Source organism: Nomascus leucogenys, chromosome 8 (assembly GCF_006542625.1).
Source record: "Nomascus leucogenys isolate Asia chromosome 8, Asia_NLE_v1, whole genome shotgun sequence".
Lineage (NCBI taxonomy): Eukaryota > Metazoa > Chordata > Mammalia > Primates > Hylobatidae > Nomascus > Nomascus leucogenys.
Window position 1 is genome coordinate 77,285,598 of NC_044388.1, and position 14,962 is coordinate 77,300,559.

The 14,962-nt window shown below is 40.7% G+C and overlaps 1 protein-coding gene across 2 annotated transcripts in view; it reads right to left on the bottom strand.

The window, feature by feature from the left end:
* DCAF10 (DDB1 and CUL4 associated factor 10) overlaps positions 1–13,985 on the bottom strand; it is a 66,915-nt gene extending 52,930 nt beyond the window's left edge. For both annotated transcript variants that reach the window (XM_030817439.1, XM_030817440.1), the window contains exon 1: positions 13,283–13,985. In XM_030817439.1, coding sequence (XP_030673299.1) covers positions 13,283–13,821 — 539 coding nt within the window. In that variant the 5' untranslated portion in view covers positions 13,822–13,985. The remainder of the gene's footprint in view (positions 1–13,282) is intronic.
* Positions 13,986–14,962: the final 977 nt, after the last annotated feature.

Sequence of the window (14,962 nt, forward strand, 5' to 3'; positions counted from 1 at the left end):
CTGTTTCAAAGTTCTTGAGATGGATGCTTAGCTTATTGACTATTCAGCCTTTCTTCTTTTCTAATGTCTGCATTTAGGGATCTAAGATTTTCCTCTATACATGGCTTCAGCTGCAGTTGCACAAATTTTGATAGTGTTCTCATCATTCAGTTTCAAATATTTTATAATTTATACTGTGATTTCTTCTTTGACTCACAAGTTATTTAAAAGAGCATTTCCAAAAATAAAGAGATTTTCTAGTTATTTATTTCCTGAACTTTCATTGAAAAACAAACTGCTCAATCTCAATGCTTGGAAATTGTATGAATTTGCTTTTTGTGTTGTCTGATATTAACATAACACACCAACTTTCATTTAGCTAATGCTAGCAATGGTATGCCTTGACATCCTTTTATTTTAAAACTGTGTATCCTTACATTTCAGGTATGTCTTCTGTAAGCAGTTTTTAAAAATCTGATCTGACAATCATTGTCTCAGTCAAATTACATTTAATGTAACTACTAGCAATCTTTGAGTTGAAATCTGTCACCTTAGAATTTACTTTCCATTTGTCCTGTCTGTTCTATGTCCCTTTTCAGTTGCTTTAAACATTTTTTAGACCAGGCACATTGGCCAATGCCTGTAATCCTAGTGTTTTGGGAGTCCAAGGCGGGAGGATAGCTTGTGGCCAGGAGTTGGAGATCAGCCTGGACAACACGTGGAGACCCTATCTCTATAAAAAAATAAAATGGCCAGGCATAGTGGCTTATGGCTGCAGTCCTAGCTGCCCAGGAGACAGGTGGGAGGACTGCTTGAGCCCAGGAGTTGGAGGTTGCCGTGAGCTGTGACAGCACCAATGAACTCCAGCCTGGGCAACAGTGCAAGACCCCATCTCTAAGAATATATATATATTTGCTATTGATATCTCCCCGTACACTATTTAGTATGTTAAATATATTCTTTTACTATTCTTTTAGCGAATACCTAAAGAGCTAACATCATGCATCAACTTTTTAAAGTGAAGTACATAATTATTACTTCCTGGATGATGCAAGAACCTTAGCTCACTTCAACTTCCTTTATCCCATCCTAATATTTAATTTTTAGATATGATTATATATAAATTTAATGCTCTACTAAAATTTCTCATGTTTTATACCATTCCCAGCCTGGACAACAAACTGAGAACCTTGTCTCTACAAAAAATAAAAAAATTAGCCAGGCATGCTGGCGTGTGCCTGTGGCCCCAGCTACACAAAAGACAGAGGCAAGAGGATTACTTGAGCCCAGGAAGTCAAGGCTGCAGTGAGCAGTGTTCATGCCACTGCACTCCAGCTTGGATGACAGAGAAAGACTCTGTCTAAAAAAAAGAAAAAAAGTTAACATTCATTTTGATTTACACGCATATTTATTTTTGTTCTTTTCATTCTTTCCTGTACCTCTGGTCTTCCACCTTTTTCCTTCCTCCTAAAGAATAATTTTGTTACCTGTTTCTGTGTAGATCTGATAGTGGCAAATTCTCTCAATATTTGTCTGGCAATTGTCTCTTGACTTCCATTGTTTCTGCAGTGAACTTAGCTCTCTTTTTGAGCCTCCTTTGAAAGTAATCTATCTCTTTCCTCTAGCTGCTTTTAAGATTTTCTTTGTCTTTGTGCATGTATGTTTTATTTTAGTTTTAGCAGCTTTACTCTTGTAGCTAAGTGTGGCTTTATCTTTATTTTTTTCTTCTTTTTTTTGTTGTTTGTTTTTGAAGCAGTTGGCAGGGATTTTTGTTTTTGTTTTTAAAGCAGTTGGAAGGTTTTTTTTTTTGTTTTTGAAGCAGTTTCAGAAGGTTTGGAGTGTGGTGGCGCTGGAGTACAGTGGCGCAATCTCAGCTCACTGCAGCCTCGACCTCCCAGATTCAAGTGATCCTCCTCCGTCAGCCTCCTGAGTAGCTGAGACCACAGGCACATGTCACCACACCCGGCTAATTTTTTTGTATTTTTTTGTAGAGTCAGGGTTTTGCCATGTTGGCTGGGCTAGTCTCAAACTCCTGAGCTCAAGAGGTCCAACTACCTCAGCCTCCATAAGTGCTGGGATTACAGGGGTGCACCACCATGCCTGGCCTGCTTTTTTTGTCTTTCTCTTGCTTGAGATGTATAGCCTTTCTTGAATCTACAATGTCTTTTGTTAATTTTTAAAATTGTCATCCATTATCTGTTCAAATATTGATTTATCTTCATTCTCTTTAATATCTTTCTGAAACTCCATTTATATTTATAAGATCTTTTCCCTGTATCTTATGACATATCTCAATCTCTATGTCCCATTTTGGTAAATCTGAGCTTTATTCTGTATATTTTTTTCTCATCTGTTCTCAAGCTCACAAATCCTTCAGCTGTGTCCAGTTTGCTGTTAAATCATCCAGTGAGTTTTTATCAGTTACTGTACTTTTTAGTTCTAGGGTTTTCTTTTTATAGCTTCTAGTTCTCTGCTAAATTTCTCCATCTTATAATTCCTTGAACATATTAAATAGTTTTAATGTCAGATCTCCTGTGGGTCTATTTCTATTGTTTGCTGATTTTCTTGGTCTTTCAGACAACGAATCTCTTTGTACGAGTGCTCATCACTGTATTCGAAAATTGTAGGGATAATTTAAAGCACTGGATGATATATTATCTTTTTTAAAAATTTCTTTAGAGACAGGGTCTTGCTCGGTCACCCAGGCTGAAGTGTAGTGGTGTGATTATAGCTCACTGTAACCTCAAACACCTGGGCTTAAACAATCCTCCCACCTCACCCTCCAGAGTAGCTAATGGCAGGTGCACACCACCTTGCCCAGCTAATTTTTAAATTTTTTGCAGATATGGGGTCTCCCGCTATGTTGCTCAGACCAGTCTCCAACTCCTGGCCTCAATCAATCTTCCCTCCTCAGCCTCCCAAAGAACTCGGATTAAAGGTGTAAGCAACGGCACTCAGCTGCATATTTTCTTCTTCCATAGAAGATTCATATTTAATTATGGCAAGTAAGCTAGAGTAGAGGTGCCGGCAATCTGAGGTCTTCTTAATCTACGTAGGGAATGAGATTATTTGAAGCTGACCTTTATTCCCTATGAGTACTGTCTATTCTGGATTCACCTTTAGTCCTAGGGTATATTGGGTGGGGGGAGGGGAGTTTCAATCCCAAACCTAAATTGCGGATCCTAAATTGCAGTTCTTGTAATCTCATCTATCCCACCCATGAGTCCATTAGAAATACCATTCAGAGGCCAGGCGCAGTGGCTCACGCCTGTAATCCTAGCACTTTGGGAGGCCGAGGCGGACGGGTCACCTGAGGTCGGGAGGTCGAGACCAGCCTGACCAACATGGAAAAAGCCCGTCTCTACTAAAAATACAAAAATTAGCCGGGCGTGGTGGCGGGCGCCTATAATCCTAGCTAATCCGGAGGCTGAGGCAGGAGAATCGCTTGAACCCTGGAGGCAGAGGTTGCAGTGGGCCAAGATCACGCCATTGCACTCCAGCCTGGGCAACAAGACCGAAACTCCGTCTCAAAAAAAGAAAGAAAGAAATACCATTCAGCCTCATTGCTGCTGCTGCTTTTGAGATTGACAGATGCCTCTCAGAGAAGTGAGCTCAAATGCTGGGCTCACATCACTGGCTTTCCTATTTTTTAGAACTTGACCCTGCAATTTCTTCATTGCCCTGATGATGCTCTAATCCCCTCAAACATAAGCTTTCTATATCTTACATTAAATATTTACTATTTCCTCTAGCTTTTCTGATTATTCTCAGTTGGAAGTTTGGTCCAAACCATCTACCTCTTGCATATAAAATTGTCCCCCCAACTTTTTTTTAAGACGGAGTTTTGCTCTCGTTGCCCAGGCTGGAGTGCAGTGGCGCAATCTCGGCTCACTGCAACCTCCGCCTCCCAGGTTCAAGCGATTCTCCTGCCTTAGCCTCCTGAGTGGCTGGGATTACAGGCGTTTGCCACCACGCCCAGCTACTTTTTTGTATTTTTAGTAGAGATGGGGTTTCACCATGTTAGCCAGGCTGGTCTCAAACTCCGGACCTCAAGTGATCCAGCCGCCTTGGCCTCCCAAAGTGCTGAGATTACAGGCGTGAGCCACCACACATGGCCGCCCTGCCCCTCCCACCCTTTTATTTTTTTAATTTGAGACAGAGTTTCGCTCTTTTGCCCAGGCTGGAGTGAAGTGGCACAGTCTTGGCTCACTGCAACCTCCGCCCCTCGGGTTCAAGCGATTCTCCTGCCTCAGCCTCCAGAGTAGCTGGGATTGTAGGCGCCCACCACCATGCCTGGCTAATTTTTGTATTTTGAGTAGAGTCAGGGCTTCGCCATGTTAGCCAGGCTGGTCTCGAACTCCTGACCTCAGGTGATCCACCCGCCTCGGCCTCCCAAAGTGCTAGGATTACAGATGTGAGCCACCGTGCCGACCTATGTCCCCCTTTTTATTCTGAATATTGTCTGTGCATTTTCTTAGTACCATGAATGTTTTTCATTTTTATAAGTGTTTTCAAAGACAAAACTTTGTCCCTATTCAGTATTTCTGATGGTTTTTAAAATTTCACTAATTTCTACCTTTTTTTTTAACTAATTTCCTTCTCTCTTTAGATGGACTTTCTTATTATTTGCAGATAACTTTGCTATTCTCTTTCTTGAGATGAATACTTAGCTCATTAATTTTCTTTATCAGTTTATTAAAGACTATAATTTTCCTACTAAGTACAGCTTTACTTGTATCCCACAAGTTTTGAGACATATGATTTCATTTATCATTTAGTTCTGAACATTTCTAATTTCCATTATAATTTCCCCTTTGACCCATGAATTTATCAATTTTTTTTTGAAAATGTATGAGACTTTTCTAGTTTTTTTTTTTTTTCTTTGAGATAGAGTCTCATTCTGTCACCCAGGCTAGAATGCAGTGGCAACCTCAAACTCTCAAGCTCAAGCAGTCCTCCTGCCTCACCTTCCTGGGTAGCTAGGACCACAGGCACATGCCATCACACCAGGCTAATTTTTAAATTTTTATAGACAGTCTCTTCCTTGCCCAGGCTGGTCTTGAACTCCTGCCAGATCCTCCCACCTCAGTCTTCCAAAGTGCTGGGATTGCAAGTGTGACCTCTGGTTATCTTTTTAATTATACTTGTCTCTTGACTTCCAAAAATATAAAATATATAATATATATTATATATAATATAAAATATATAATATAGATTATATATAATATAAAATATATAATATAGATTATATATAATATAAAATATATAATATAGATTATATATAATATAAAATATATAATATAGATTATATATAATATAAAATATATAATATAGATTATATATAATATAAAATATATACTATAGATTATATATAATATAAAATATATACTATAGATTATATATAATATAAAATATATACTATATAATATTATATAAAATATATACTATATAATATATAAAATATATACTATATAATATATTATATAAAATATATACTATATAATATATTATATAAAATATATAATATATATTATATATAATATAATAAATATAAAATATATAATATATATAATATACAATATAAAATATATATCTTATATATAATATAAAATATATATCTTATATATAATATAAAATATATAATATATCTTATATATAATATAAAATATATAATATATCTTATATATAATATAAAATATATATTATATAAAATATATAATATATAATATAAAATTTATATCTTATATATAATATAAAATATATAATATATCTTATATATAATATAAAATATATATTATATAAAATATATAATATATAATATAAAAATTTAAATTTATATATTTTAAATATAAAATATATATTTTATATTATATATTTGTATATAATATATATTTTATATAATATATATTTGTATATAATATATATTTTATATAATATATATTTGTATATAATATATATTTTATATGATATAAATATATATTTTGTATTATATATATTTGTATATTATATATTTTATATAATATAAATATATATTTTATATTTTTATATAATATATATAATATTTTTCTTGAGACAGGGTTTCATTCTGTCGCCCAGGCTGGAGTGCAGTGGCGCGATTTTGGCTCACTGCAAACTCTGCTTCTGGGGTTCAAGTGATCCTCCCACCTCAGCCCCCCAAGTAGCTGGGACTATAGGCGTGAGCCCCACAACTGGCTAATTTTTGTATTTTTTGTAGGGATGGTCTTGAACTCCCAGGCTCAAGTGCTCCACCTGCCTCAGCCTCCCAAAGTGTTGGGATCACAGGTATGAACCACCATGCCAGCTAGTTATCTTTTTATTTACTTCTAGTGATCACGTTGTGGTGAGAAACTGTATTCGGTATGATACCAATCTTTTGAAACTTGTGGTGTCATGTGTGTTTGAAAAAAATAAGGATGAAGCGGCTGTTACATACAGTTAAGTGTGATATTCAAAAAGGTTAAAAATTCAGGCCAGGCACAATGGTTCACGCTTATAATCCCAGCTCTTTGGGAGGCTGAGGTGGGTGGATCACCTGAGGTCAGGAGTTCAAGACCAGCCTGACCAACGCGGTGAAACCCCATCTCTACTAAAAATACAAAATTAGCCAAGCGTGGTGATGCATGCCTGTCCCGGCTACTTGGGAGGCTGAGGCAGGAGAATTGCTTGAACCCAGGAGCTGGAGGTTGCAGTGAGGCAAGATCGCGCCATTGCAGTCCAGACTGAACAAGAAGAGTAAAACTCTGTCTCAAAAAAAGAAAAAAAAAATTCAATGGTAATATAAATTAACATGAATAAAATTTTAAAACATTTTCTAAATAAATTAACCTATATAGATTATAAAATGCTCACCAGGTGATAACCATTGTAGCTCAAATTGTTCATTAAATCTTTGTAGTAATTTTCAATCATTTATTAATTTTTGGAAATTATAGCCATAATCTTTTGACACAGATGCCCTTGTCTGAACCATGAATTGACATAGGAAACTAGTAAAGCCCTTCTAAGAATGCCCACATTAAATTTATAGTCATTAAGTAACTTGTAGTCATGATATATTAAAAAAAAATCACTCTCTTTAAAATTTTTTGTAGAGACAAGGTCTCCCTGTGTTGCCCCAGCTGGTCTTGAACTCGAGCTCAAGCAATCCTCCACCTTCATCCTCCCAAAGTGCTAGGATTATAGGCACGAGCTGCCATACCTGGCCTAAAAAAAAGAAATCACTCTTAACATCAACAGAATTGTTCATGGGAGCTGAATCCTCTTTTTGGCTTTTGCTGAAGTAACAATAAGTATATTTAAAAATGTTTTTAGCCCTTCAAATGCTTGCTGTTTCATATATTCAATATTTGTTTAAATATATTAATAACTAAGTCACAAAAATAATTTATTGATATACTTAATTATATTAAACCTAATCCCTCAGTCCAGGTGAGAGGTAATGTAACACAGCAGTTAACAGCATACACCAGGGTATAGAACCTTCATTTAATAAACTTTCTGCTTCTTAATTTCCCCAACTAAATGTGTCTGGTAGACAGAAAAAGATGTATTTTGGTAGTCATTTTCATTTATAACATGAGTGTCATTAATGCCTACTGTAGGCAGGTATTCATTGGGTGTTGGCACACTTATCCTGTCTAAATAATGGGGAAATTAAACAAGAATCATAAAACTAAGGATGTGCATCCCAGAAGTTAGTCATACATAAACCATCCCTACAGGCCTCGATCATCTGCTGTAGATTCTATCCTGCCATGGGAGTGTATACTGTGCCAAGAGAATTAATATATTTTGATGATAACTGCAGTAGTACAATACTATTACTCTCATTTGACTGCTCTTCTTTCTGGATCTCCCGGGGCTGCAGTTCCCAAAGGGGCCATGTGAAAGTGACATGAGAAAGGTAGGCAGCCCTACTCTTAGGGAAGCCAGACGGTCACTGGGCGTATGGATTTTTTTTGTGTTGGAGGGTGCCAGGCATGGGTGAGGAGTAATTAGAATGGCTGCTGCCCTGTAGTTCTCCAATGGGATGTTTGCTGACAGTCTCTTGCTGTCCCAGTTCTTAACTCTTTAGTTGCTATATAATTGGTTGCTATAGGAAGTCCCAAGGAAGGCGATGAACCATTAAGATGACACTTAACAGGCTTGGGGCAGTAACTGTTCAACCACTATGGACATATCAATATTTTAACAACTAGTATAGCTGAACCAGTATCAGCTGAATAGCAGGCCTGAATGTAGTCTACAAATGCCATTAAGAGTAAGATTTTAAGAGGTACTGTTCTTTTATTTATTTTTTAATTTAATTTTATTTTTTGCAAGACAGGGTCTCTGTTGCCCAGGCTGGAGTGCAGTGGCACAGTCCTGGCTCACTGCAGCCTCCACCCTCCGAGCTCAAATGATCCTCCTGCCTCAGCCACCCGAGTAGCTGGGACAAAGGGGCACGTCACCACAACCAGCTAATTTTTGTACTTTTTGTAGAGACAGGGTCTCCCTATGTTGCCCAGGCTGGTCTCAAACTCCTGGGCTCAAGTGATCCATCTGCCTTGGCCTCCCAAAATGCTGGGATTGTAGGCGTGAGCCACTGCGCCAAGCTACTCTTTGTCTTTTAATTAGAATATTTATTACCTTATAGTTATTGCAACTAGTAATGTTTGGATTTATTTTCAGCTATTCTTTGTGCCTTTTATTTATCTTTTTTTTCTTTTCCTTTCTTGCCTTCTTTTGGAATTTTTTTCTCATTCTGTTCTTTTTCTTGTACTAGTCTGGAAATTATAATCTTTCTTATCTTTTGGTTGCTTGAAAATTTTAAATACCTATTAAAGCCTAAAGTTAACATATATAATTATCCCCTCAAAAACATAAAAACTTAGAATATCACCTTATCATTTATTTTTATTTTACTTTGAGACGGAGTCTCACTCTGTCACCCAAGCTGGAGTGCAGTGATGTGATCTCCACTCACTGCAACCTCTGCCTCCCAGGTTCAGGTGATTTTCCTGCCTCAGCCTCCCAAGTAGCTGAGATTACAGGTGTATGCCACCACGCCAGGCTAATTTTTTTGTATTTTTAGTAGAGACGGTTTCACCAGGTTGGCCAGGCTGGTCTCACACTCCTGACCTCAAGTGATCCACCTGCCTCGGCCTCCCAAAGTGCTGGGATTACAGGCATAAGCCACCACACCCGCCCTCACTTCATAATTTATATGCTATTAATGTCTTCTATTTTTGTTCCATCTCTATTAATCCCAAAAGACATTATCAGATTAACATGTACATACATATTTAACACTTTTTGTTCTTCATTCCTTCTAGCTTCTCAGACCTTCCGTTTGAAAATAATTTCCTTCTCTCTGAACTTAGAATTCCTTTATTGGAGGTCTGCTGGCAAACTTACTCAGCTTTCCTTGTCTGAATATGTATTTATTTCATCTTTGTTCTTGGCAAGGACAAAGAACCTATGTTCGTTGGGTATAAATCTAGACTGAGGTTTTTTTCCTGGCATATTGAAAATAATTACCACTGTCTCTAGATTTATATTATGGTTGAAGACTAATTGGCTATCACTCTCATAGTTGCTCCTTTGAGGCCTTTTTTCTCTACTCTGTTAAAAAAAAAAAAAAAAAAAAAAAAGAGTTTTGCTCTTGTTGCCCAGGCTGGAGTGCAGCAGTATGGTCTTGGCTCATCGCAACCTCTACCTCCCAGGTTCAAGTGATTCTCCTGCCTCAGCCTCCTGAGTAGCTGGGATTACAGGCATGCGCCACCACGCTCGCCTAGTTTTGTATTTTTAGTAGAGACAGGGTTTCTCCATGTTGGTCAGGCTGGTCTCGAACTCCTGACCTCAGGTGATCCGCCCACCTCAGCCTCCCAAAGTGCTGGGATTACAGGCATGAGCCACCGCACCCGGCCCCTTTTTCCTCTATCTTTTAAGATTTTGTATTTATTGTCCCACAGTTTCACTACAATATGTCTAGAAAGAACTCTTGCTTGGGTTTGTTGGGCTTCTTGTTTTTTTTTTTTTTTTTTTTTTTTGAGACGGAGTCTTGCTCTGTCGCCCAGGCTGGAGTGCAGTGGCACAATCTTGGCTCACTGCAAGCTCTGCCTCCTGGGTTCACACCATTCTCCTGCCTCAGCCTCCCGAGTAGCTGGGACTACAGGCGCACGCCACCACGCCCGGCTAATTTTTTTGTATTTTTAGTAGAGACAGGGTTTCACCGTGTTAGCCAGAATGGTCTCGATCTCCTGACCTCATGATCCGCCTGCCTCGGCCTCCCAAAGTGCTGGGATTACAGGCGTGAGCCACCGTGCCCGGCCCTGGGTTTGTTGGGCTTCTTAAATCATGGCTTGGTGCCTTTCTTCAATTCTGGAAAGTTCTCAGCTATTATGTCTTCAAATAGTCCCTCTTATACCACATGATATGCTTATATGGTATAAAGAAAATAGTCCCAGTTTCTTCAGGAACTCTGGCTAACTATATGGTACGCTTTTTCTCTCTATGCTCTATGTTACTAAATCTCCTTTTCATATTTTCAATCTCTGTGTTTTCCAGGTCTGTAATCTAGTTAGTTTCTTTGCTTCTATTTTCCAATATGTGAATTATCTCTATAGCTGTGCCTAATGTGTTCTCATGGACAACAGTTTGACAGGGTCTGACATACTATAATTTATTAACATTATCAATTTTACTTTTTCAAAATGTCATTTTAGAAGGTGATACACTTGACAATGTTTCTATCACTTAAAACATTTTTTGAATTCTTTAGAAAATACCTTCTAATCCATTTATCTTTTTTTATTGCCAAATTCCTTATATTCTGGTCTCTATTAAATTCATAATTTTAATTTTTACATTCTGTGTCACCGCCTCCTTCTCTGTATTGAGAAGTCCTTGAGGATGACAGTGGTTATGCTACCTGGTAAGCTGATTTAACTCATATTTAACTGAAAGATATGAGAAATTATCTCATTTAACACGGATATGTCATCTATCTGTAAAATTACTTTAAGTCCTACACAAATGTAGGGCATACTAGATGAAGTAAGAAGACTGAAAAATTAAAACACTGAAGTATTTTCACTCATCACCCTGATAAACATGAAAAAGAATGGCAGTATGCAGTGTTGCCAAGGGTATGAGGAGACAGGCATGTGTCTAGAATGTAGGAATCAGAATACAGTAATGAGAATTAGTATGATCTTTGCAGAGGGCAATTTAACAATAGGTATAGAAATCTTCATAACAATAACTCATTCTAGGGATTTATCCTAAAGATATAAATACAAAATATTTGTTCAAAGAGGTTTTATTTAAACTAATGAAAAAGTTAATGTTATAGAAATATATTTATTAACATAAGCAGTTCACAATATACTGTAAGAAAAGCAAGCTACAAAACAGTGATTCCATGTTTATATTAAAATAAACATACACAAAGTAAAAATTTCCTTAGATATCCATTTAATCTCTGGGATCATAAGCGATGTTTAGGTATTTTTTGCTCATTTATTGCCTAGGTTTTACACAATGAGCATATATGTTAATTGTGTAATTTAAAATTATTGAATTAAGTGCAAGAGTTCCTAACCACCTTTTACAAAATGGTTATGAGAAAATACATTCTAGATTCAAACAAAAACTAAGCAATATATCCCTTATTCTAACAGCTCTAAAATCTGTTCTTCTTCTTATACTCCCACCTAAATCCCACATCCAAAAAGTAGAAATAGCTGCTTCTGAATTCCTGAAAGTATCGGTAGGAGGTTGGGAGGACAGGGGCTGGGAGATGAAGAGAGAAAATGAATATTTGAGAAAAGACTTGGTGTTTTCAGGGAAACTTTAGGAATAGGGCTTGACTGAAGGAAGGAGGCTGCGAGGTTCCATGAATAAGTTTCAGCAAAATAGTTGCTCCTCTCACCAGTTTTCCGACTTATTCAGGTGTGCATCCACTGCTACGTGCTCCAACCAATTGCTGTTGAGACCCCAGAGATCCCAGCACCACGTGTGATTAGGAAGCACTTCCATCATTGAAATGGAATAGAGTCTACTTGCTCACAGTGACTCCTGCTTCTATTGCTTTGCTCCTTCCTTAGCAACTGTAGGTCTTTCTTCAGCAAAATTTTTTGCTTTGTAAACCTATTTTTTTCCACCTTCTGTAACACGACATGCTGCCCTTCTACGACCTTTGACATACCAATCATCTCCATCTGAAATACTTCTATCCCTTTCCCAACCCTATCTTGACTAATTTATTTCCTACTCATTTTTATTTTCATTTAGGTGTCACTTCCTCAGGGAATCCGTGAACACAGTGTCCATAACAGGTTCCTTCAAGACTTTATCCCAATTAACAAATATATTTTATGCATTATTTAGTAAGGCTATCTACTATCTAGTTGAACCATTAAGTCCGAGGCGCAATGAAAACAGTGCCATTAGCTGGTTTTGCTCAGCACGGTTACTCCTGCATTTGGAACATAGCAAGTGCTCAACAAATACATACCGAATGAGAGAATGAATGAATGATCAACTGAGTAAACAACTAGCAACCGAGAGGCTTTGATGGGGTAAGAATTACATTAACTATGTCACCACATGGTGGAACTGTGCAAATTTTTTCTTTTGATGGCGGACTTGTGTACTGACAAAGTTTTAAATAGATACGATTTTGGAAAGTTCCCGTTAAAGCAAAGCCATACAATAAATATTTAATCAGCCAAGAAAAGGGCGGTAGTCTAGCCTGGGGACTTCACACATGACCCAAATCATGAAAGCCACGTCTCTACAGTGTCTTAGTACTGTATCTTTCTTGAGCAAAGGAACGCACTTGCCCCATCATGGCGGCAAGTTCAGGTACAGAGTGCAAGGAATCTACAGCCTTCCTACCCCGACACAGGTTTAGGTAGGAAAACGTGAGCCTAGGATGATGGGGAGAAAGTGGGCATTTATTCAAAATGTATTTACTGAGCACCTACTGTGTACCAGAAAGCCCCAGTTGTGGGCTGGCTCTGACAGGTCTGCTGTGTGGCTTCGGGCATTTCTCCTTCACAGAGCCCAAGTCCTGACGGCGAGCAAGTGGGGCCCCGCCTGCCTGCCTCAAAAAGCTGGGCTGGGGGTTCCAAGGGCCGGAACGCGCTTCAGAAAGTGCCAGGAGGCACGAAGGCCAGCGGCCCCAAACGGCCTCGCTAACCTCGGCCCGGGCGGGGGAGGCGAGCCCAGGACGGCCGTCCGCTGGCAGCTGAGCCGGGCGGAGGCGGGCGCCCGCCCTCCGAGGGGCCGCGCTTACCCGTCGGGCGAGTACTCGAGGTTGAAGACGGCGCCGTGGGTGCGGGTGCTGAGATACACCGAGTCCGCGGGGTGGATGGAACCGTAGAGGCTAGTCATGGTGCGAAAATTGTCCCGCGCCGGGTCCACGAACAGCCCGCGGCCCAGGCTGCGCTCTTTCAGCCACCCGAACAGCCTGGCGCCAGGGCCGCCCAGGCCCGCGCCGAGGCCGTGTCGGCCCCGGCTGTCGGCGTTGCAGTCTGCCCCGGGCCGCCGGCGCGGAGGGGAGGGAGGTGATGGCTCTCCCTGGGCGGAGGCAGCTGAGGACTCCGGAGCTCCGGGCAGCCCTAGCTCTCCGGAACGCGGGGCCGGGAACAGCGATGGGGCGCCGGGGCGGCGAGGGCTCCGGGCGGGTGGAGGGGGATGGGTCGCATCAGCCCCGGGATGCAGCGGCGAGGGCGGCCTGGTGGCTGCTGCCTGCCCCTCGTGGGGCGCCGGCTCCTCAGCCCCGGCTCCGGCCGATCTGTCCCCTCCAGGGCTATGGGGCCCAAAGGGAAACATGACCAATGCCCCCGCCCCCCGCTCCGGGCCACTGCCCCGCCGGCCGACACCTCAGTACCCCCCGTTCAGCTGCCACTTCCGGCGTGCAGCGGCCTAACCCCACCGGCTGGAAACCCGCGCCGCCCCTCGGCTACCGTCCGCCGGGGCCCGGGAAAGCTGAGACACCGCCGGGTCTGGGGCGCTGCAGCCCCGGGAACGGAGGTAGGGAGGGAGTAGTCACCTGTGTGAGCGACTGAGGATACCGGGGGCTGGGCTATATGGGGCGTTATCATCTGGGCACCTGATCTGGGTGGCAGAGAGTCGGTCTGTAGTTGTCAGTGACCGGTGGCCGCGTGCCTGGGGATGAGTGGCCTGACCAGTCAGTCCTGTGAGGCTGAGTATGTACTGGTGTCTCCACTTTACACTGGGATCAGCGAGGGATTAAGAATTAGTGCATTACATGCAGGCCACACAGAATAGGTGACATGCCACTCTTTTTTTTTTTTTTTTTGAGACGGAGTATCGCTCTGTCGCCCAGGCTGGAGTGCAGTGGCTCACTGCAACCTCCGTCTCCAGGGTTCAAGCAATTCTCTGCCCCAGCCTCCCGAGCAGCTGGGATTACAGGCGCCTACCACCACGACCGGCTAATTTTTTGTATTTTTTAGTAGAGATGGGGTTTCACCATCTTGGCCTGGCTGGTCTTGAACCTCGTGATCCACCCGTCTCGGCCTCCCGAAGTGCTGGGATTACAGGCATGAGCCACCGCGCCTGGCCAGCATGCCCAACTCTTAAAGGCACAACAAGTTCAGGGTGACCACAGGCAACTTCTTCCAAAACCTATTTGTCACAAGGCAAATGGGAGACTGAGCGGAAACAGGTTTGGATGTGCTACCCAAGGTCTGTGTATCTGGGCTTAAATGAAAGATGGCAAATAGGTGATAGTTACTTTTCTGGGTCAACTTGACTGGGCTAAGAGATGCCCAGATAGCCTGGAAAAACATTATTTCTGTGTGTGCCTGTGAGGGTGTTTCCAGGACAGATTAGCATTTGAATCAATAGAAGATCTGCCCTCACCAGTGTGGACAGGCATCATCCTATTCATTAAAGACTGAAAAGGAATAAAAAGGCAGAAGGGTGATTTTACTTTCTCTTAAGTTGGTAC